At 46.4% G+C, this 24,885-nt stretch overlaps 2 protein-coding genes across 2 annotated transcripts; both read left to right on the top strand.

Annotated features, from left to right (window-relative positions):
• The first annotated feature begins 6,765 nt into the window (after nt 1–6,765).
• On the top strand, nt 6,766–10,665 carry LOC100725196 (fatty acid-binding protein, liver-like). The gene is made up of 4 exons (XM_003468941.4): nt 6,766–6,923; nt 8,262–8,434; nt 9,764–9,856; nt 10,545–10,665. The coding sequence occupies exons 1-4, from the start codon at nt 6,857–6,859 to the stop codon at nt 10,593–10,595; spliced, it is 384 nt and encodes a 127-aa protein (XP_003468989.1). The 5' UTR covers nt 6,766–6,856; the 3' UTR covers nt 10,596–10,665.
• A 7,399-nt stretch (nt 10,666–18,064) lies between these two features.
• Nucleotides 18,065–24,034, top strand: LOC100725465 (fatty acid-binding protein, liver-like). Its single transcript, XM_003468942.4, has 4 exons — nt 18,065–18,273; nt 19,793–19,968; nt 21,319–21,408; nt 23,914–24,034. The coding sequence occupies exons 1-4, from the start codon at nt 18,207–18,209 to the stop codon at nt 23,962–23,964; spliced, it is 384 nt and encodes a 127-aa protein (XP_003468990.2). The 5' UTR covers nt 18,065–18,206; the 3' UTR covers nt 23,965–24,034.
• Nucleotides 24,035–24,885: the final 851 nt, after the last annotated feature.

Here is a 24,885-nt window from a genome sequence, read left to right as displayed (position 1 = left end):
GGTCCTGAACACTCCCTTTAATAAGGAACTCAAAATGTGAAGTCTGTTTGTAACCAGGGACAAGGGACATAAGATGAGATATGCAACGCAATAAACAAATAGTATTCAAAATGCCGATAACATCCAGTCCTTGTGAGGATTTATTCAAAGGCTCCACCTTCAGTGATGGAGATGAAACCTGGTGAAGCCCACGTGGATGGAGCATCATTGGATGGGCTTCCTTAATATTTTCAGGGTGAGGTCCCTAACACCTTCCAGTGCCACCAGAGCATAGCTTCCTAGCGAAGTGTTTATGTACACCCACAAAGAAGATCGTCAGGATGCACCTGGAAACTTGTTTACTGGTAAACAATTTGGGAAAGCCTGCTCTCAAGTAACCTACAGTGCATTAAATAAAGTAGATCAAATGTGCTGCTATCAGATAAATATCCCATTGATAGGCAAGTCTATTTGTCTCCTAGATAAATTATATGATTTTTAAAAAGCAAATCAGAACAATATTGACAATATTCCTTGCATGTAAATTTTGATACAACATAAGATAACCTACTTATGTACATGTGTGTATATAACCTTAGTAGAAAAAGCCTAGAAGATTGGAAAAGCAGATGATAGTTATTATCTCAAAATAGCTATTATCACTAGGCTACAAACAGAAATGAGATATCAAAGTCTTTCTGCATGATCTGCATTGTTTGAAACATTTACAAAGAGCTAATGTTTTAGAATTAGTTTGTAAATGACAAATGAGCTTTTAAAAACCTGTTAATTTAAGTGAAATACATTAAGCTGGAAGGCATGGTTGTAACAATTATCCATGATTGGGGGCCTCAGCTTTCCACCTGTAAATACAAAGCCTTTCGTTGTGGGTTTTGTGAGAAGCCCGGGCAGTGGTGCAAGGCAGATGCCTTCCTGACCACACACCTTACAGTTTCCATCCTCAGACTCCTTGGGGGAGACCCACTGGCCACGATATGCAGAGTATTCACAGAGCATCTGTCATGCACAGAGGATTCAACTGCTGAGTGCAGAGACAGAGACAAGGGAGACAAGAGGTGGGCTCTGTCCACCCAGCTGATAAACATCAGAACTGAGGCACATTGCTCTCCACCTGGGGGAGGAGCAGCAAAGCCTCCAGGGATGTGACAGAATTCCCAGAGACTGCTCCTAAGGAAGGTTCTTTCCCCGGGAACAATGTGAGAGAGGTCAGAATGTTTGTACCTTTCCACCTGCCAAACAGAATTAGATGCTGATTTTGGAATTTCATGTATGGGTTCAGACAAGTTGGGGTGGGCATTTTGCTTTATATAAATAAAGAACTGTGGGTGGAATCAGGTATTTTTACCTTTATCTCTTGCAAATCTTCTCTGCCTGTCCTGTTAGTGCCCCCTGCAGAGATGGAGCTAGTTTACATGAGAGCCAGCTGATTTTTTGATGGAAGCATCTGACAACCATAATCACAAAACAGCAATCATTTCTTTCAAAAAGAAAATAAAAGGCAGCGAAGAAGGCTGGGCAAAGGAGGGAGTCCATCTAGGTTCATGCTTGATTTTCAGAGCACTTTTTTCTCTACCCATGGTGGACATCCCATCTTTTATCTTGCTAAACATCAGAGGTCTGAAAGCAGGCAGAAGAGTTTGCTGTTCAAGGAGTGTGAGGAAAGTGGGGCTTGGAAGAGAAGAGGGAGAGAGGAACTGAGTCTCCACTGGGCTCACGGTGGTGATGAGGTCGGACTTGCCCTGAGAGATGGCAGAAATCGGAGAAGGGTTTTTCACCCTAAGAGTAGCATGGGATGGAACACAGTGCAGGAAACTCAGTGTGGCCACAGCAAAGGTCCCAAGGTATTTGTTCCCTTGTGTATGCTAAAGAGATGTAAAGTCTGACCAAGGTCCCCAAATAACAGCTAAGTTTGGCCTTTAACACATGTATTTGTGGATACACTGGTGGGGAGTCGGAGAAGGTATTAGCTGAAGAGTGGTAAGCAGAGGTCCTGCACATTTTTCAGGTATCCCTAAGAGGCACAATTTCACAGTGCAGATTTCACCCCACTTTAAGAGTCCTTCAACAATCTTGCTAACTATATATTCTGTTACTCTCATGGAGCAAAAATCCCTTTATAGACTGACAGATACTGCAAATTCATAGGCTCTATGATTAAGCCCTTTACTGTGGTGTGAATATTTCTACTCTTGTCCAAATTTAAGATAGAACTGTGAGGAATGCAGAGCTTAGAAGAGACTCACCTGACTCAGCACAGCCCTTCTGCCTCTCCCTCTCGCCTTCACTTTCCCACAGTGAGAAAGGCCAGCCCAGCAGTGTAGTAATAGGTCACACTCAGTTACTCACTCCAGATAGGCTGTGCTCTATTATCAGGACTTTATTTACACCTAAGAAATTTAGTCTTCCTAGCAACCCTATCCATAGATAGAAGTGAGGATGTTAAAGCAAGGGTTGCCATGGTTTAAAGAGGAAGTACCCCCAAAGACCCAAGAATTGAGCTCTTGATCACAATGTGGCAATATCAAGAGTGGGGCTACAGAGACAATTCAGAGGGTAATTCGCAACTACTCTGCAAACATGGATTCTAAAATACCGTGGAATTCTGACAAAATGTCTGCTGTTAGACAAGAAACTTTGAAATATAAGTAACGAGACAAAAGTTAAATAATGGGAAGTAGAAAGAGAAATCATTCTTACATGGGAAGGGAATCAAGGGATGGAGTGAGCAGGGAGTACAGGGGGAAAGTAAAATAGGCAATCAGGATGCAATTGTAGGGAAGAGGATGTAAGAGCATTTGAGATGAGTGATGTGCGTGCATGAACTTCTCACAATGAAAATAAATACTACATACTGCAAACATTTACTAATTATAGCTGCACTAAAACATTACATGAAAATTTTACAATTTAATGCAGTAGCTAATGGACTCCTTAGCTATTTAAATGTAAGTTACTTGAAATGAAATAAAATTTAAGATTGAGTTTTTCTGCAGAACTGGGAATTTCTGTGAGACAGCACTGCTCTGAAGAGATTGTAAGCAAGGAAGGAGGGAGCCACACCTGTTTGCTTAGAGACCCCGAGGTTAAATGGGCTTTGTTGGCTGCTTTACCATAAAAACTCAAATACCATTTCATGTCTCTTTTGCTCTGAGATAAGCAAATTCACCCACTTGCTCATTCATTCATTCATACATTCATGCATTCACGCACACTTTCTGAGCACCTACCATGTCCCAGCACCTGTGTTACATTCTAGGGATGGAAGGATGAATAAAGATGCACAGCCTCTGCCTCGGGGAGCTCACAGGACGATGGTAATGGTGATGTTTTAGTGGTAATGAGTGGGAAGGGCTACATACTAGGGAAAAGGAGGAAGGAAAGAGCCTCATGAAGGACATGCGCCCCCGGCTGGGGTAAAGCGTGATAAGAATAAGAAAGGAAAACAGCAGTGATGACAGTGTCGATAGTTCAGCGTGCAGGAGCCATAATGAAATTCTTCGATGTACTTTTCACAGTGAGGAGAGGAAGCTCCCGAAAGAAGAGAATCGCCTGTGCTCAGACATTAGGGCCTCAGCCAGAGGAGAACACGGACCTCTCTTTATACCCCAGGACTGTTTCTAGGTTCTCACTGCACTATATTGGCTTTTTATGGCTGAGGTTGAATTTGCTTTCAAGAAGTTACACTCAGTTTTTTCCATTCAACTACTTAGATTAAGATATGTCTATTGTGAGTTTAATTTTTTTTTTTTTTTTTTTTTTTTTTTTGTTTGTTTGTTTGTTACCTGGAATCTAACACAGGACCTGTGCTTGTCACGCAGACACTGAGCTAACTCCCTGGCCCTCTAATTTGACACTTTTAAATGTGATAGGAAGCTTTGCTTTGAGTCCAGCTGGGTTCAACAGAAATCATGAATCTTTTGTACCAAGAGCGATGCCAGCTCTGCAGTTCAGCCTGGAAGACTCGGGCCCATCGTCAGGAGGAAGAGCCTTTGTAAGGAAAGGGCTGGGAACTGAAGTCTGCACGTCACCTACGGAACTCATAAAAGTGCCAGATAAACAATCCAAGGTTTAGAACAATGATGACACGCTGCACAGTGTTGGAAAGGACAGAAGAGGACCCTGTCTATTTCACAGTAGTTAAGTGGCGATGGGAACAAAGTCTGAAACAGAGACTCAGGGCCAAGCTCCAGGAGGGAAGGCGGGCTGCTCACCAAAGCCAGGACACCCACAGCAGCTGCAAGTCAGGGCGAAGGTGGCCTCAGCAGCTCCTTCTCTCCGAATGCCCAGCATTCTGTGCACACGTTTGCAACATCCTTTTCCTAGAACATAGAATGTTTGATTCTATGAAACACATGTTGTTTTATAAATCATAATAAACCATGTCATCATATCAAACACTGTCCCCTGCCTAGGGGGAGTGATTCTCCATCTCTACACACAATAGTGGTTGCCAGTTGTTTGCCAACCTCCGAAGCAGAGCTCATGACAGAAAAAAGAGAGCATCTTTGGGAATGGTCATTGTGGCCAGGGCATGGGACAGCAGGACTCTCCTGAGTATTCAAACCTGTGGCCTCAGGAGCAAGCAGAGCCCCAGAGACAGAGGAGTGCCCTGCTCAGGCTGGGCTGGAGGACAGTCTGTCCAACCACAGCACAGAGGCCTGGAGGACAGGAGAGTGGGAGCTGCAAGTGAAGAGGCCAAGGCAGGATTGAAGCTGCTACTTTGAATTTGCAATTCAATGTGAATTATCACCTCAGGGCTTGTTGATAAGAAGAGGCCTTCAACCTCAAGGTCCAGGGAGAAAAATGGGGGTGAGGGTGCTTGTCTAGGGCTGCCTCAGAGAGAGGAAGTAGGGCTGTAGACCCCACTGGGTACTACTACCTCTGCGCTTCGTGACAAACAGGAGTATCCCAAGTTCCCTAGAAGAATTTCTATGCCATTTGCCCAAAGCCAGTGCCAGAAGGGAGTCCACAAGACCCACACGTCACCCCAAGTCCCTGTTCCTGCCTCCTAAACAGGAATGACAACTCGGGAGATACAGCTGACTCTCTTTCCACCACCTTGTCCCTGCCTAACAAACTGGTCTCAGTTTCCACACACCTGGCTGAGGGGTCTGCACTGCTCTGTAACATGTGTGACCGTCCCATCTCAAAACAGAGACTGCTTGGAGCTGTGGAGTCACCCACATCATCAGAGAGGAAGTCCCTGAATGGAGACAGCACCTGATGTCAATTCTGTAAATATTAAGTGTATGTAGAGTAAGGATAGAAATGATCCTAAGGCTACGTAAGAGAGTTTTGAGCTCAAAGACTGCTTACACACACATATTCACACATGCACGTACATGTACATGTGAATGGATATGTTATCACACACATGCATGCATACACATGGGCAAACATACGTAGATATGTACATGTGTGTGTGCATGCATATGCATACATAGATACACACATACTACATGTGTCCATGTATGTGAGACAGGAAATGGGATGTGTCTGTAAGTAGCTGAGAAAGCAGTCATGACAAGATCCTGCGACACGTGCCCAGAGCAATTCCCAGAGCTTCTCATGTGGGCTTTCTGCAAGCTCTCCAGGAGGTTTTGGATAGGACGCCTTGGACAGGACAGCAGTGTGGGGGATATGAAAACAGGCCAGTCGCCATTGGGCACTGGACATGGTGTCTCTTCATGGTAGTCGATCCTAGATGGTAGAGTGTGTTTTTATTTTTCTTTCTCCTCCTTCATTTCCTACATTTCCTTCGCTTAAGTTCATTCTGCAGAGCTCATTTTTCCCTCCTACCCTCCTGGTTTTTTTTCTTTTCTCCATCTCTAATAAATGTGAAACTCTAGTGCCGTTTATGCTTGTTTTGTTCCATTCTTTGTTTGCCACAGAAAGAATCTCGAAACCACTTGTTGGACACTCCAGCACCCTAGAATCTGATTATAGATCCACTCACACAAGAAGTGGTAAAAAGTACAGTGAATGTTTATGTTAAAAAAATATATTGTTGCAGTAAAAGACCCGTTGCCATTAACCCTCTGCAAAATCCTCTCCTTGTTTTGAACTCGCTTACTTATCCCATGAGCCTTCTTGCTCTCCGAAGCAGCCCCGGAAGTCCTCCTTCATGTCTTCAGTCCCACTATCATCACTGCACCATGTTCTGCATTGATTCAAGGGCTTTGCTTTCATGATCCTTTGCACTTTGGAGAAGAGCCAGAAGTTGCACTCTGCCAGACAGAGGAGGGGAACACGGTGGCTGAGGTCACACCATGGTGTTTTTAGAGCCTGCCACAGGCAGGCACTCGGCAGCCCCATGCGCCGTACTGGTTCATCATCTCTCACAAGGACATCCACAAAGGAAGACTTCCAGAACTGCTTCCGAAAGTGGCAGGACTGAAGGGATGAGTGTTTGAAGCAAGGGGGGCTATTTTAGGAGAAATGATGACCATGTGGCTTTTACTTAGTACATTTAAAAATTTAAATATGGCCTATAAGTTGTGATCTACTTAGTATGTGTATACTATGCTCACAACATGCACACGCACACACATACGCACACTGAGGTCATGAGGAGTGCAATGTCACCTTATACACTAGAGGGCCCTGGGCTCTGCATTCGATGGCCCTTTAATACTTGCTGAATTAGGGCAAACTCTGCTAGGAATGTCTCATGTTTTTCTTATCATTGATCATTGCTCTTGGCAGTTAATATTTGAACCGGATCATAAAGAATTTATAACCACTGACCTATGGCCCCATATACAGAGAGGAAGGAGCCCCTATAAAATGGCCAGTAGTGGACAGCCAGGCCACCAGAGCTGTGGACCTGCAATATTGACGGAGCCTCATCGCCACCATGAGCTTCACCGGCAAGTACCAACTGCAGAGCCAGGAAAACTTCGAGGCCTTCATGAAGGCAGTGGGTGAGTGCTACACAGGTCACCAAGGCCACTGGTCAGTGCAGAGACGGTCTGGCCTCTATGGGCAGTAGAAATTCAGTGTCAGGTGGAATTGGGGACAAGGTTCACTTTACAGAGAATTAGGGGAGACTTTAATGATGTCTTGTCACTGGTGCTATTACTTACTGGACAAGACCACCAAAAGGCAAGTGGGAACAGCACTCAGCTGGATGGGATCTGGAACAAATGGATCTGGAAGAAGTATTCACCGACACTTCTTAGGGAAACCCTGTTCACTCATTTATGTGTGCATGTATGCATTCATAGATTCAGCCATGCACCTTCTAACAGATTGAAGGGAAACCTCATGTCAAGTTCTGTGATGGACCCATAGCAGGGAAACTGAGAATAAAGAGCCAGACTTCCAAGGTCACAGTTTAGAGAGACTGAAAGGCAGAACCAACTGTAGCAGGTTATCCATAATATGCAGAAGGGTGGCTCTGTAGGAAGCATGGGGCTGAGCACTTGGTATGCAATGACTCATTTAATCCCCACCAAAGGCTCTGAGTTGGGTAAAATTATTTTCTCCTTTCACAATCCAGGCTGAGAAAGGTAAGCTGGCCTGACTTGAGTCACAAGATGGGAAGTGTCTGGGTTGGGACTAGAAGCAGGCACTGCTTCCCAGGGCCCTGGCTTTAACCCGCTGCCTCCCACAGTGCAGGGGTGTGGAGGAAGGGACAGGGGGGTGAAGGGGAGGCTGGGAAGATGAGCAGGTGCCCCTAAGTCCCTGGGGAGGGGAGAGTGTTGCAGGCAGAGGGAGCCCTGTGAGCAGAGGCTGCAGTGTGGAAAGAGAGGGAGCAGAGAAGGAGAAAAGAAAGGAAATAGCATGGGTAGGGGAAAGCCTGGGGTTCGGCCACTCATGTTGTCAGGACATCTTTTGAGCCTCCATTCCTGTAAGAGCCCAAGAGAGCCTGGCGCAGGGCTGCTTTCTACATGGTGTCCTGGCCTAATTATTAGCAGCCCCTCCAGTCACCTCTGCTTTGAGAGACCAAGCTTGATAGAAGAACTCTATGGTTCCAGTACGGGTAGAGGCCAAATTTCTTATAGTCCCACAGCAGAGCCACCAGCATGTGAAAGAGCAAGTGGCGAGATGGAGAATGAAGCACAAATTCCTTACGAAACTGCCTACGTTACAGCAGCCAGGCCAGGCAGCGCTCCTTGCCTGTCAAATCCTACAGCCCTTGATGCTCCCAGCCCCCCAATGCTTGTGGTATCATCGTGTCCATGTCACAGCTTCTCTTGTCTACCTTGGCCATGTGATCCTTTACCTGCTGTCTCTAAACCTTACATGGTTTCCACCAGGGCTGCCTGATGACCTCATCCAGAAGGGGAAGGACACCAAGGGAACGGTTGAGTTCGTGCAGAATGGGAAGCACTTCAAGTTCACCATCACTTCTGGGTCCAAAGTGATACAGAATGATTTCACCTTGGGCGAGGAGTCTGAGATGCAAAGTATTACTGGAGAGAAGGTCAAGGTAGGAAGAGCCCTTTGCCATGCTGTTTCTAGAACTTCTCTGGAGCCTGGTCCAAGATTTCCTGCCTCAAGGTTCCCATGACTCCCAACTCCCACCCTGGATACCTCATTTCTAAACTCACATCTTGGGAAAAGCAGACATCCCAGAGGAAAGCTTTACTTGTATTTCCAGGGTTTTCTGGGGGTTCTGGCCCCCAAACATGAGGTCTCCTTTGTGGAGCACATGGAGGGAACCAGGCACAGAACAGGATTCCAAGTCTCAAATTTTTTGACCAGGCTCCTAGGTTCTCAATTCCCCTGAAATTCCACTAGCAGTAGGTGTGGGAGGAGTCAGTGAAAACCCCTAAACCAGGGCAAATCACTGTGGCATTAGTTGAGTCCAGAGTAGCCTTGGATAAGACAATTTGGAAGAGTGCTGACAACACCAGAATCTCAAGGCTCAGGCAGGCTCTCAGAAAAAAACCTCTTCACTAAGCTGATGGCCATGGATCCCTCATCTGGGCAAAGGAGAGGTCAGCCTGCCATGCTGAAGGCAGTGGGCAGGGCAGCTCCATCCCCACAGGTCTGGCGCTCCAGGACTCAATGACACCCAGCACCTGACCTCTGCTCCTCCCCATAACACACCTCACACCCGGTGTAGCAGGTACCACCAAGCAGAACTCTTCTCTGCTCCCCAGATGACTCTGGGCACTGGGCTCAGCGTACTGTGTCCACCTCTTCCTATCGCTCTTGATTTCTCCTCCACAGATTTCACACTAGAGACTGGAGCACATTTCAGGACTTCCTGGGTTGTGCCCGTGGGAAGGGGCAGGACATCATGGTTCTCCCATGGGCCTTCTCCATGTGTCCATGGATGGAAATTTTCAAACTCAGTAGAGTCCTGTGCTCCTGGTTGTGTTTCTGTGCATCTTCTTCCTAGGTCGCTCAGGTTGGAGAAGAGAGCACAGCAGTAATGAAGGGTGTTCCCAGAGGACCCACACACACCACAGCAACATGTGTGCAGGCCCTGAATTCTGATGCCACCTCCCTCCCCACTGGCTTGGAGAGCTGAGACCTCAGTGCTTGTGTTCCAGCATTTTTCCTGGGCACCACCCAGCTGTCCTTTGCTGTTTTCTAGGTCCCACAGTATAAACTGAAGTCTGACAGAGATGCCCTGATGTTTTCTCTCTGTCTTCCATGCTCCTCTCCTCTGTTGGCATGCAGGGTCAGGAGCACAGGGACCAAACTGTGTTGGCTGTCATCAGCTGACACCTACACAGGGAAACCAACTCATTAGCAAGGGTCTCGCTCTCCATAGACCCTGCCTCATAGGCCTCTCTGTCCCCGACAGGCTGTGGTTAACATGGAAGGAGACAACAAGCTGGTGGCAACTTTCAAAAATGTCAAGACCGTTATTGAACTCAATGGAGACATCCTGACCAGTGTAAGTGCTCTAGGTGCTGATGGGTGAGAGGAGATGCAGCTGCACTCTTTGTCACCCCATGCCTCACTTCCTCCCCTGGACCTGAAATTCTCCAGCTTACTATATAGTCTACCACTTCCCTGAGGTTCCTTGTGTATCAGGTAGTTTACACAGCATCTCTAAGCTTCCCAACTGCAGTTTTCTAAAGGGGAAACTGAGGTATAAGCAGCCATGGAAGGGCAGGACCTGGTTCCTCTGAGCTGGCAGGCTCTTAGGGCTGCTACCCACAGCTATTCCCATGGGAAGCACTCAGACTGACACCACAGAACTTGTGAGGCTGGGTGCTTAAATGTAAAATTTCTGTGACTGTTTATAAATTTGAAAGCTGTATTACAGGAGGACACCCTGCTGTCCTCTCCTCTGAATGCCCCACCTCACTTTAGACAGACTTCAGTGCTTGGCCTTTGGTCACAGCCTCTCCCAGTTGCAGAGTGAACCCACCATCTTTAATCTGCAGCTCTGTCTCTTAAATAGTGGTTTAGGGAGTCACAGAAGGCAGAAGCCAGCCCAGGAAACTGTGGTCCACAGGTTCAAGTAGAAGCATGTCTCAGGCAGGGACAGTGTGGGTATTAACCATGAAATGTATTATTTATTTAGTTTTGCTCTTTCTTATCAAGTGAACATTTATGATTTCTTTTCTGGTTTTTAGACCTTCCAGCTGGGTGACGTCACCCTCAAGAGAATCAGCAAGAGAATTTAGACAAGTCTGCATTTCACATTCTTTGCTGTTGAAATTAATGTTATGAAGTAAACTCTATTTTAAGAAAATACATTTTTTGTGATGACTTGTTATTGATGATGCTGGTTATATTGTGAGTTCTGATCATTTGCTATTGGGTTCTGTCCTAGATCCCCAATCTCCCAAAAGAGTGTATGGCGGAGGTTAAATAAAAAGAGACAGTTTGTAGGATTTTTAGGGCTCCAGGAGGGTAAAAACCCTTTAATGAAACTCGAGACTTTGAGGGTAAAGACAAAGGATTCTCTGATCAGCCCACTTATATTAGGACCAAGGGCAAAGGGCGGAGAGACTGAGGAAAGTGCAGGCAATGAGCAGGACCTTGGGAGTCACTTCAAGGATGTCTCCAAGTCATGAATCAAGTCAATTAGTAGCAGTGTCTTATCATGAAGACATGGTAGAATTGAGACTGTAGGAGTAATCTTTGCAGCTGCAGTCTCTACCTTGTTTATTAGGGTTGGAGCCAGAGTGTCCGCAGCTGTGGCCTTATCTTGCCCTTTGAGGGATCTCTGGCCTCACAGGCCACTACAGGCCTCAGCCAGGATGAGTGATTCATAGAGGTTCACTTACTATGAATCAGCTCCTGTCACCAGGAAAAGGGCATAGGCCTTGGACAGTATCACAGATAAACATAGAATGCCAATTGGTAAAATTTAAATCCTGCTAAGAGCCTCCAACAGTTTGCCTTCTCATGAACCTTGGTAACCACACCCTCTCATCCACCAGGTGTGATCTGAGTTTTACTCTTGCGCTGAATACAGAATGCAAGCTGCCTGTCCATAACAGAAAAGCTACGTGTGCCTGCATCTGTAGGGTGGCCTTGGCATGGCCTTCTCAGGCAGCTGAAACGCAAGGAGCTGGAGCAACAGGGTGTGCAGTGGGCTGGTCTTGGGGAAGCTTCACACAGGGACAAGACCAGGAACCATGGGCAGGCAAGGGAGAACTGTGCCGATGAGCCCCCACCCCCAGTAGACAGGCACAAGGGGCCAGCCTGTTACTAACTCAAGGAACAACTTTTCTCCCTAGGAGAGCTGAGGAAGGGACTTAGTGAGGGGAGCCAGCACTGCACAGAAGCATCATGGGTGAACGTTCTCTCCATGCCATGAGAAGGGAAAAAGGTCCTGAACACTCCCTGTAATAAGCAACTCAAAATGTGAAGTCTGTTTGTAACCAGGGACAAGGGGTGTAAGATGAGATATACAACGCAATAAACAAATAGTAGTCAAAATGCTGATAACATCCAGGCCTTGTGAGGATTTATTCAGAGTCCACCTTCAGTGATGGAGATGAAACCTGGTGAAGCCCACGTGGATGGAGCATCATTGGATGGTCTCCCTTAATATTTTTAACATGAGGTCCCTAACACCTTCCAGTGCCCCCAAAATGTAGCTTCTAGAGAAGTGTTTATGCACAGCCACAAAGAAGATAGCAGGTCATGCACCTAAAAACTTGTTTACTGGTAAGCAATTTGGGAAAGCCTGCTCTTAAGTAACCAACAATGCATTAAATAAAGAAAGTAGAACTGAATGTGCTGCTATCAGATGAATAAGCAAGTCAATTTGTCTCTTAGATAAATTGTATTATTTTTAAAAAGCAGCTTTCAGAATGATATTGACAATATTCCTTTCATGTAAATTTTGATACAACAAAGATTACCTACTTCTCTGCATATATGTACATAAACTTAGAGGAAAAAACCTACAATATTGGAAAACCAGATAATAGTTATTATCTCAAAAATATCTGTTATTAGTAGAGTAGGAACAGGATTGAGAGATCAAAGATTTGCATGATCTACATTGTTTGAATCATTTACAAGGCGTTAATCTTGCAAAATTAGTTTTTAAATGAGAAATGAGCTTTTAAAAACCAGATAATTTAAGTGAAATACATTAAGCTGGAAGGCAGAGTTGTAACAATTATCCATGATTGGGGGCCTCAGCTTTCCACCTGTAAATACAAAGCCTTCCTTTGTGGGTTTTGTGAGGAGCCCAGGCAGCAGTGCAAGCCAGACGCCTTCCTGACCACACACCTTACAGTTTCCATCCTCAGACTCCTTGGGGGACACCCGCTGGCCATGATATGCAGAGTATTCACGGAGCATCTGTCATACACAGAGGATTCAACTGCTGAATGCAGAGGCAGAGACAAGAGAGAGAAGAGGTGGGCTCTGTCCACCCAGCTGATAAACATCAGAACTGAGGCACATTGCTCTCCGCCTGCTGGAGGAGCAGCAAAGTCTCCAGGGATCTGACAGAATTCCCAGAGACTGCTCCTAAGGAAGGTTCTTCCCTGGGAACAGTGGGGGAGGGGAGAGGTCAGGATGTTTGTATGCTTCAGCCTGACAGGGAGAATTTTAGATGCTGATTTTGGAATTTCATGTAAGGGCTCAGACAACTTTGGGTGGGAATTTTGCTTTATAGCTGTAAGAGCTGTAGACAGAAACAGGTATTTTTACCTTGATGTCTCCCAGCTCTTCTCTGCCTGTCCTGTTGGTGACTCCCTGAGAGGGGGAGCTGGCTTGCTTGAGAGCCTGTTGATTGTTGATGGGAGGTTCTGATAGCCTTAATCACAAAGAAGCAGTCATTTGTTTCAAAAAGAAAGTAAGAGGCAGCAGTGGGGGCCTGAGAGAAGGAGGGAGTCCATATAGGTGCATGGTTGGTTTTCAGAGCACTTTTTCTCTACCCATGGTGGACATCTCATCTTTTATCTTGCTAAAGATCAGAGAGGTCTGAAAGCAGGTAGATGCACTGGCTGCTCAAGGAGTGTGAGGAAAGTGGAGCTTGGAAGAGAAGACGGAGAGAGGAACTGAGTCTCCACTGTGAATTTTGGCTCACGGTGGTGATGAGGTTGGACTTGCCCTGAGAGATGGCAGGAATCAGAGAGGGGTTTTTAGCCCCACGTGTAACATGTTATGGAACAGTGTAGGGAATTCAGTGCGACCACAGTGAAGGTCCCAAGGTATTTGTTCCTTGTGTATTCTAAAGAGAAGTAAAGTCTGAGCGAGGTCCCCAAATAACAGCTAAGTTTGGCCTTTAACACATGTATTTATGGATACACTGGTGGGGAGTCAGGGAAGGTACTGGCTGAAGAGGGGTAAACAGAGGTCCTGCACATTTTTCAGGTAGCCATAAGAGGCACAATTTCACAGTGCAGATTTCACCCCACTTTAAGTAAAGTGTCCTTCAACAATCTTGCTAACTATATATTCTGTTACTGTCATGGAGCAAAAAACCCTTTATAGACTGATAGATACTACAAATTCATATGCTCTAAGATTAAGCCCTTTGCTGTGGTGTAAATATTTCTACTCTTATCCAAATTCAAGATAGGAGTGTGGGGGCTGGAGATTTAGTTCAGCAGCATAAGCGCCTGCCTTGTAAGCAGGCAGTCATGAGTTCGATACCCGGTACCGATAAAAAGGAAAAAGACAAAAAAAAAAAAAACAAAAAGATAGGAGTGTGAGGAATGCAGAGCTTAGAAGAGACTCACCTGACTCAGCACAGCCCTTCTGCCTCTCCCTCTCGCCTTCACTTTCCCACTGTGAGAAGGGCCAGCCCAGCAGTGTAGTAACAGGTCACACTCAGTTACTCACTCCCGATAGGCCAGACACTATTATCAGGACTTTATTTACACCTAAGAAATTTAGTCTTCTTAGCAACCCTATCCATAGATAGAAGTGAGGATATTAAAGCAAGGGTTGCCATGGTTTAAAGAGGAAGTACCCCCAAAGACCCAAGAATTGAGTTGTTGATCACAATGTAGCAATATCAAGATTGGGGCTACAGAGACAGTTCAGAGGGTAATTCGCAACTACTCTGCAAACATGGATTCTAAAATACCATGGAATTCTGACAAAATGTCTGCTGTTAGGCAAGAAATTTCAAACTATAAGTAACGAGACAAAAGTTAAATAATGGGAAGTAGAAAGAGAAACCATTCTCAAGTGGGAAGGGAATCAAGGGATGGAGTGAGCAGGGAGTACAGGGGAAAAGTAAAATAGGCAATCAGGATGCAATTGTAGGGAAGAGGATGTAAGAGCATTTGAGATGAGTGATGTGCGTGCACGAACTTCTCACAATGAAATAGAATACTACATACTGCAAACATTTACTAATTATAACTGCACTAAAACATTACATGAAAATTTTACAATTTAATGCAGTAGCTAATGGACTCCTTAGCTATTTAAATGTAAGTTACTTAAAATGAAATAAAATTTAAGATTGAGTTTCTCTGCAGAACTGGAAATTTCTGTGAGACAGCACTGCTCTGAAGAGATTGTAAGCAAGGAAGGAAGGAGCCATACTTGTTTGCTTAGAGACCCAGAGGCTAAATGGGCTTTGTTGGGTGCTTTACCATAGAAACTCAAATACCATTTCATGTCTCTTTTGCTCTGAGATAAGCAAATTCACCCACTGGCTCATTCATGCATTCACGCACACTTTCTGAGCGCCTACCATTTCCCAGCACCTCTGTTACATTCTAGGGTTGGAAGGATTAGTAACAATGCACAACCCCTGCCTTGGGGAGCTCCCCGGACGATGGTAATGGTGATGTTTTAGTGGCAATGAACGGGGAGGGTTACATATTAGGGAAAAGGAGGAAGGAAAGAGCCTTATGATGGACATGTATCTGCAGCTTGGGTAAAGCGTGATAAAGACAAAAGGAAAGCCACAGTGATGACAGTGTCGATAGTTCAGCATGCAGGAGTCCTGAGGAAATTCTTCAAATGTACTTTTCACAGTGTGGAGAGGAAGCTCCCGAACGAAGAAAATCGCCTGTGCTCAGACATTTAGGGCCTCGGCCAGAGGAGAGCACAGGCCTCTCGTTCTACTCCAGGACTCTTTCTAGGTTCTTACTGCTTTATAGTGGCTTTTTATGGCTGAGGTTGCATTTGCTTTTAAAAAATTACACTCAGTTTTTTCCATTCAACTACTTAGACTAAACTATTTGTATTTTTAGCTTATTTTTTTAAAAGAAGCATAATTTGATATATAAATATATAATTTGATGTATAGATACATACATGTACATATATGTTATTTATTTTAGTTTTATTAGTTTTTTGTTACCTGGAATCAAACTCAGGATCTGTGTTTGTCACGCACACACTTTGCTACTGGGCTAACTCCCTGGCCCCCTAATCTGACACTTTTAATGTGATAGGAAGCTTGCTTTGAGTCCCGCTAGGTTCAAGTAGAAATCATGAATCTTTTGTACCAATAGTGATGCCAGCTCTGCAGTTCAGCCTGGAAGACTCGGGCCCATCATCAGGAGGAAGAGCCTTTGTAAGGAAAGGGCTGGGAAGTACAGTCTGCACATCACCTACGGAACTAATAAAAGTGCCAGATAAACACTCTAAGGTTTAGAACAATGATGATATGTTGGACAGTGTTGTGAATGACAGAAGAGGACCCTGTCTATTTAACAGTAGTTAAGTGGTGATGGGAATAAAGTCTGAAACAGAGGCCCAGGGCCAAGCTCCAGGAGGGAAGGCGGGCTGCTCACCAAAGATAGGACATCCACAGCAGCTGCAAGTCAGGGCGAAGGTGGCCTCAGCAGCTCCTTCTCTCTGCATGTCCAGTATTCTCTGTACACACGTGTGTGACGTCCTTTTCCCAGAACACAGAATGCTTGATTCTATGAAACAGACATTGTTCTATCAATCATATTAAACCATGTCATCATATTAAACTCTGTCCCCTGCCTGGGAGGTGAGGTTCTCCATCTCTACATTCAATAATTGTTTACCAGTTGTTTACCACGCCCAGAAGTGGAGCTCATGACAGCAAAGGGAGACCATCATTGGGTATAGTTACTCTGGCCAGGGCACAGGACACTAGGACTTGCCTGAGTATTCAGACCTGTGGCCTCAGGAACAATTGGAGCCCTAGAGACAAGAGGCTTCTACCCGGAGGAGTGCTGCATTCAATCAGGGCTGGAGGCCTGAAGGATGGGAGAGTGAAGGCTACAAGTGAAGAGGCCAATGCCAAGGTCCAGGGAAAGAGGAGAGAGAAAGGGGGTGAGGGTAGTTGTCTAGGGCTGACTCAGAGACAGGAAGTGCGGTGGTAGACCCACTGGGCATCATCGCCTCTGCGCTTTGTGACATACAGGAGCATCCCAAGATCCCTGGAAGCATTCTTATGCTGTCTGCCCAAGGCCAGTGCCAGATAGGGGGCTCCACAATGCCAGGTTCCCCACATGTCACCCTAACTCCCTGTTCCTGCCTCCAAGGCAGGGAGGAGGCAAGTGAGCGGATCCTCCTATCTCTCTTTCCCTCACCTTGTCCCTGCCTAGTGAAATGCAGCTCAATATCCACATACCTGGCTTTGGGTTCTGTACTGCCCTGTGATATATTTCAAAAGGGAGACTGCTTGGAGCTGTGGAGTCACCCACATCATCAGAGAGCAAATCCCTGAATGGAGACAGCACTGGACCTTGAGGACAATTCTATAAAAATTAAGTGTATATAATGACAATTAGGATAGGAAAATTTCCTAAGTGTCTGCAAACAAAATTTTGAGCTCAAAGTCATTTTTCTACGTGTGCTACATATATATCCACATCTTCACACAAGTATACACACTTGTGCATACAAATACATGCAAACACAAAAATATGCATACACATGTGTGCACATATAAGTACACATAATTATGCACATAGCATATGTGTATCCATATATACGCACATAGAAGTCTGAAAGAAAAATAATGTTAATGCTTAATTTTAAAAATATTTATTACAGTAAAAGACAGATTCCCAGGAGTCTCCTGTAAAATACTCCCCCTTGCTTCAGACACACTGATTCTTGCCGCTTTTTGGGCAGTTCTGGAAGTTCTCTTTCCTGGTGTCATCACTTGCCCTGTTGCGGCTGCCTCCACATCCTGAGTTGATTCCAGTCATTCATTGTTCATGGTGTTTTCAACTTTGGGGAAGAGCCAGAAGTTGCGTGGAACCAAATTTACTGATGAAGGTGGCTGAGGACACATTGTAGGATTAAGAGCTGCGTAACCATAGGGTGGCACACAGCAGAGACATTCACTGGAGAGACATTCACACCTCACGCAGACACTCAGAAAGAAGACTTCCAGAACTGCGTCAGAATGGGGCGAGAATGAGGGCTCAGTGTGGTTAGACAGAGGGGAGTATTTCAAGGGAGATTAAGGCCCATCCATCTTCTACTTAATACAGTTTTAAAATGCGAACATTAACTATATGCTTTGATCCACTTTGAAGGTGCACAGTGTGCAGACACACACATTCTATGCATGCATACTTAGTCCATGAGCGGTAGGATGTCACCCTACATGTTAGAGCACCCTAGGCCTCTGTACTTGAGAGCTGTTCATTAATGTTCACTGAAAAGCAAACCTCTGCTGTGTCAGTCGTGTTTTTTTATTGTTGATCATTGCTCCTGGAAGTTAATGTTTGAACCTGGCTGTGAAGAAATCCACAGCTGCTGACCTATAGTCCATGAGGGAGAAGAAGAAACCCCTATAAAACAGCCACCAGTGGGTAGCCCATCCTACTGAGCTGGGCTAACTGTGGAGAGGGAGCCTTGTGGCCACCATGAACTTCACCGGCAAGTACCAACTGCAGAGCCAGGAAAACTTCGAGGCCTTTGTGAAGGCAGTGGGTGAGTGCTGCACAGGCCAACAAGGCCACTGGTCACTGCAGTGGAGGTCTGGCCACACAGGCAGTGGCAGTTGAATGTAAGTTGTTGGGATGGGGTGGGAATTTCTTGCACTTGTGCCATTACTCACTGGACAAGGCCACCAGGAGGTAAGTAGGAAGATCATTCAGCTAAGGTGGAATCAGGATTGAAGCCAACATCACAGGCACTTCATTGTGAGCCCTGTTCACTCGCTCATACATACATTCATTCATTCATTCTCCTAACAAATGCTGATCCAAAGACAGCCACACGTCAAGCACTCTGCTGGATGCCTACCTAGCAGGGAGCTAAATAATGAAGAGGCACATTCCATGTTTCCATGGGAGTTAAAGCATGTCACCCCCTCCCTCACAGGGATCAGAGTGTTCTTCTACAGCGGGTCACTCCTGAAGTGACAGGAGGAGCTACTAGTATTTAGTCCAGGACACCAAGTACAAAATGCTGTAGGTATGCCAAGAAACCTGGCCTTGGCATACCTACAGCATGAGAGGAGAAAACACAAGAAATAAATGCAACAAGTATCCCTTAACATGCAGGAGGGATAATGCTACCAGGCACTGGGCTGAGCACTTGATAAGCAATGACTCATTTAATCCTCACCAAAAACTGAGTTGAGGACTATTATTTCCTCCTTTTACAACCGAGGCTGAGAAAGGTAAGCTGGCCTGACTTGGGTCACATGACTGGAAGTGTCTGGGTTGGGACTGGAAGCAGGCGCTGCTTCCCAGGGATCTAGCTTTGACCCCCTGCCTCCCACAGTGCAGAGGTGTGGAGGGAGGGAAGGGGGTGGTGAAGGGGAGGCTGGGAAGATGAGCAGGTGCCCCCTAGGGGGCTGGGGAGGGGAGAACGTTCACAAGCGGCAGCCTTGTGAGCAGAAGCTACAGTGTGGCCAGAGAGGGAGCAGAGAAGGAGAAGAGGAAGGAAACAGCCCAGCAGAAGGAGGCCGTTCAGGGTGCCTGAGAGCACAGGGCTTTTGTAGAGAAATCACCCTGCTTCTGTCTTTCAAGTTAGTGACATGTGTAACAGGACTCCCTGAGGTTTGCTGCTGGAAGAGCCTGTGAACAAGCATTCCTACTAAAGCCCAGGTTTGCTTGGCATACCTACACTTTGTACTTGGTGTCCTGGCCTAAATATTAGTAGTTCCTGTCACCTCAGGAGTGACTCCTTGTGGGAGGAAAACCCTCTGGTCCCTCTGGGTGTGGAGGGTGACATGCCTTAACTCCCAGAGCAGAGCAGCTAAGGGAGGAAGGAGAGAAGGAGGAGAAAGAGCCAGAAGCCGAGGACCCACAGCAAATAGAAAGGTTCAAGGTTGCAGCAGCCAGGCCAGGCTGCCCTCCCTCCCCATCTGAGGCTGCAGCCCTTGCTGCTTGGAAGGCCCCGAGTCTGTGGCCTCCTCCTGCCCATGTCACAGTTTCTCTCATCTGCTTCAGCCTTGAGACTGTAGCACTGCTGTCTCTAAACCTCGGATGGTTTCCACCAGGGTTGCCTGATGACGTCATCCAGAAGGGGAAGGATGTCAAGGGGGTGATAACAGAAATCGTGCAGAATGGCAAGCACTTCAAGTTCATCATCAGCACAGGGCCAAAAGTGACCAAGAATGAATTCACCTTGGGACAGGAGTGTGAATTAGAGACCATGACTGGGGATAAGGCCAAGGTAAGAGAAGCCCCTCTCAACATGTTCTGCTTCTGGAATATTCCATGGAGTCTGGTCCTATGGCTTTCTGACTTACAGAATCCTGACCTTCACATCTCCCATCCTTGATACCCTATGTCTAAGCTTTATCTTGAGTGGGAAAACCAGAGAATTTGTAGGGAAGCTGTTTTTATTTTTCTGGGTCCTGCAAGAGGGTCCTATGCTTCCCCCAGCAGAGTTCTGCCTCATGGAACAAGGAAAGAAACCAAGCAAAGAACAGGATTCCAAATTTCCAATTCCCTGAGGCCCAGGCTGCTGACTCTCAAAGTTCCCTGAACAGGCTCCAGCAATGGGGGTGGAGGGGTCAAAGAAAACCTGTAATTAATTAACCCCAATCTCTGTGGCCTTCACTGAACTCAAAGTGGAAGGGACAGGAAGAGATGTCTTGGAAGAGCACTGGCCACACCAGAATCTCAGGACCCAGGCAGGCACTCAGAACAAACCTTGGGCTGCTCACTGAGCTGATAGCCTTGGCTCCCCTGTCTGGGCAAAGGAGAAATCAGCCTTCCATGCTGAAGGCAGTGCTGGGCAGCTCCATCGCCACAGGTCTGACACTCCAAGACACAGCAACACCCAGGACCTGACCTCTGCCCCTCCCATGACACACTAAACACCCCAGTGTAGCTGGCACCACCAAGCAGCCCTCTTTGCTGCTCCCCAGGTGACTGTGCACTGGGCTCAACATGCTGTCCCCATCTCTTCCTATTGATCTTGATTTCTCCTCTGCAGATGTCACACTAGAGACTGGAGTGCATTTCAGGACTTCCTGGGCTATACCCATGGGAAGGGACAGGAGAGCATGGTTCTACCACGGGCCTTCTGCAAGTGTCCGTGGAAGGGAATTCTCAAGCTTAGCAGGGTCCTGTGCTCCTGGTTGTGTTTCTGTGCTCTCTCCTCCTGGGTGGCTCAGGCTTGGATATGAGAGCACAACAGGGATGACAGGTGTTCCCAGAGGACCCACACAGACCAGAGCAATATGTGTGCAGGCCCTGAATTCTGATGCCACCTCCCCCCCACTGGCTTGGAGAGCTGAGACCTCAGTGCTTGTGTTCCAGCATTTGTCCTGGGCACCACTCAGCTGTCCTGTGCTCTTTTCTAGATCACACAGCACAAACTGAAGTCTGACAGAGACATCCTGATGTTTTCTCTCTGTCTTCCGTGCTCATTTCCCCTGTTAGCATGCAGGGTCAGAAGCACAGGGACCAGAGTGTGTTGACTGTCATCAGCTGACACCTGCACAGGGGAACCAATCATTAGTGAGAGTCTCACTCTCCACAGACCCTGCCTCACAGGCCTCTCTGTCCCTGACAGGCCGTGGTTACCATGGAAGGTGACAAGCTGGTGACAACTTTCAAAAATATCAGATCTGTGACTGAACTCAATGGGGACATCCTGACCAGCGTAAGTTGGTGCTCTGAACCTGTGACTCGGTGCTGAGGGAGGAGGAGGGGGTGAAGGGGGAGGGGCAGCTGCACTCCTCACTCCATGCCTCACTTTCTCTCTTGAGCGCCCAACTCTCTGCCTTTCTATATCTTTCCCCACTTCCTTGAGGTTCCTTGTGTAGCAGGTAGTTTATACAGCATCTCTAAGCTTCCCAACTGCAGATTCCTAAAGGGGAAACTGAGGCAAGAAACAGCCATGGAATGATAGGTCCAGGTTCCTCTGACTGGGTCAGTCTCTCGGGGCTGCCATCACACGGCTGTCCCCATGGGAAAGGACTCACCCCCATAGGCCATGTGAGTTTCTATATTGATGGCTGTGGTCTATAAATATGGAGAATGTTTACATTTTTAAAACATTTACTACGGTAAAACACATTGCCATAATGCTCCACAAAAGCTTCCCTTCAAACAGATTTATTCCAATTTCTTGCCAGTTTTTGAGGCATCTCCGGAAGGTTTCTTCTGTGAGTGTCTTTTGTTGTGTTACCCTCCCCTCCATGTCCTGAACTGATTCAAAATCTTTACCTTTCAAGATCATTTTGATTTTGGCAGAGAGATAGAAGTTGTATGGTCCCAAATCCAATGGATAGCATGCATAAGGACTTGCCCTAGTGCTTGTATAAGACTGCTTTTCCATGGATGGCAGTAGGCAATGACATCTATCATGATTTTGATCACAACCATTCAAGGCATCCATGAAATAGGACTTTGAGAACTGCTTTAGAAAAGGGTAAAAGGATGGGATAAAGGGGGTGTTTTTTTAATTTGGATTAATGATGATGTGTCTATTACAGTAATACATTGGGGGGGGGATTCACTGTATTTTTGGATCATGCTTTCGTACATCTTGTAGCAGCCTTGTTCTAACCAAACCAGTGTAGCATCACCAGCAGATTTTCCAACAGATAGAGAGCGGGATCTTGAGGAGCAGACACTCTTTTCTAACTCACCATAGCCATCATGAGAACTGGCGTCAACTCGCCTGGTGTCCCCACCTCCCTCAGGCTGTCCTGTCCTGGCCCCTCTCCTTCCCTTCTTCCTTCCCTCCTGACTCCTCACCCCCATGTCCTCTCCCCTCTTCCCTAATGCCATGGAGTAAGAGGGTTTGGCAGGAAAGGCTCAGGGACACGCAGAGTGACCAGCACAGCTCACGCTTCCTGTCTGCAATGGGACAAAGTTCAGAGTAGAGGGCAGAAGCCATTCAACCTACAGGTGTCCCCTCCCCCCCTTCCCCCAGGCCTCACTGGGTCACAGAAGAGCCATTCTCATGCATGTCGCACACAGCAGCAGCAGGCTCTTTCATTGCTTCTATGCCATCACACAGTTAACAGTCACAAGCTTCCCTTCTGCGTCAGCGCTAACCACCAAACCACAGGGCTCTCCAGCTGCCCTGCAAACCCCAAGGGTCTAATCAATACCCATTTGGCATCATAAGGATCACATTTTTGGCAAATGCATGGCCGCTGTGAGTGTCGCACTCCAGGTCTGCAGGGGTCCTCAGTGCTTGGCTGTTGCCCACGGTCCTATCCCCAGTTTCAGAGTCAATCTGCAGAACTTCTCCTGCAGTTGTGTCCCTCTTGCTCTGTTTTGCTCCCAACGTTTGCTTCAGCAAATCACAGAAGGCAGAACCAGCCCAGGAGGCTGTGGTCTCCAGGTTCAAGTGGGAGCATCCCTCAGCCAGGGACACTGTGAGCATTAACCAGGAAATGCACAGTTCCTGTGCCCATACTGGTACCATCACCACAGGACAGGGGACAGGAGATGAGCTGTCCATCTTACCCAGTCCTCCTCTGTCCTATGAAGGAGGCAGGCCCAGGGGTCACTAATCAGGTCCACCTCTTTAAGGTCACTCAGGTGATGACATAAATGACAATCTAAGGCTCCAATCCAATCCACTCTATTGTTCCTAAAGCTGAGGAGCTCTTTAGTCACTCTGACAGGCTGTGTCACTACAGCCATCTTGTTCAAGAGAAGATGATGGAGGGAGCATCCTGAAGGAGCCCTAAAGCTGATGCCTCTGTGGTTTTCACCTGCTTTATTTACAGTTTCAGGAGGAAAATCTGGCAGTGTCCATGACGTCCCAGGGTACTTGCCTTGGTATTCTATGCACATGTCCTTGGTGCTCAGCTTGGTTTTGACACATGGCAGGTGCTCAATTAAAACTTTGAGAAATTGAATTGGACTGGGCAAGTTTGGGTGATCTTGCAATCACATCCATTGATGTAGAAAAGTCATCAGCCAATCGCAGCAAACCTCTCCAGCAAAGGAAGCACAGCAGTGTAGAAAGAAGATTTCAGGAAAAATATATTCAGTCCTTCCTCTGGTCCTTGAGGAATCACTGATTTGAGGAATCAGGAAGTTGCTTCATGTGTTACCATATTTGAGGATATTTAGGGTGCTTAATGATTTAATTTTACTGTTTATTATCAGATGAACATTTTATGATTTCTTTTCTATCCTTCAGACCATGACCCTGGGTGACATTGTCTTCAAGAGAATCAGCAAGAGAATTTAGACAAGTCTGCCTTTCATACTCTTTTACTGTGTAAAATTAATCTAATAAAATGAACTTTGTTTAAAGAAAACATCTTTTTGTGTGATGACTCTTGGGTATTGTGAGCTCTGATCATTTACATTTTGCATACATTGGTGACCCACATGTCAATCAGCTCTAACCTGAGTTTTATTCTTATCCTGAATACAAAATCTAAACTTTCTGTCCATGACAGAAAGGCCAGGTGTGCCTAGATCCACAGGTGGCCTGGGAATGCTCTTCCCAGGCAGCTACATGGACAGTGAGATGGTGAAAGAGGCTGTGCCATCGGCTGGCAATTGTGGTGACTCCCACAGGGATAGGGACCAAGCACCTTGGGCAGGCAAGGGACAGATGTGCCCTTGAGGACACCCAGTCCCACTCCCCACCATGAATGGATAGGCACAAGGGCTCCAGCATTGACCAACCAGAGAATGACTGTCCACTACTGGAGGCCTGGGTGAAGGTCTTAATGATGGCAGCCAGAATCTGACAGAAGTACCTTGGACAGAAACTCCCTCCACACTGCAGGGAGAGGCAGGAGAGAAAGTCCCTGAACACTGCTTTTAATAGGCAGTTCACAAAGTGTGTTTATATTCACAGTAATCAGGAATGAAGGATGTAATGAGGAGCTCAAAATAAAAACCCCCAGTACAATGCCCCTCTGCCACACCACCCTGCCTTGGAACCAGCCAGCTATGAACTGAACCTCTACAAACTGTGAGCTATGATAAACATTTCCTCTTTTAACTTTAGCTATCAGGTATTTCTCAGCAATGAGAAGAGTAATAAGCCAGCACCCCATAGTTTTTTTGTATTTTTTACTAGAAATATCAGAGGAGATCCTAAAGTATCCAGGGGTATTCACTCTTCAAGGAGTAAGGAAAGCAGGACTTGGAAAAA

The sequence above is a fragment of the Cavia porcellus genome, unplaced genomic scaffold (assembly GCF_034190915.1).
Source record: "Cavia porcellus strain 051 isolate PalLab524CR breed Dunkin Hartley unplaced genomic scaffold, mCavPor4.1 scaffold_18, whole genome shotgun sequence".
Lineage (NCBI taxonomy): Eukaryota > Metazoa > Chordata > Mammalia > Rodentia > Caviidae > Cavia > Cavia porcellus.
Note: the sequence above shows the minus strand (reverse complement) of the source record. Positions and strands in the feature narration are given on the sequence as shown.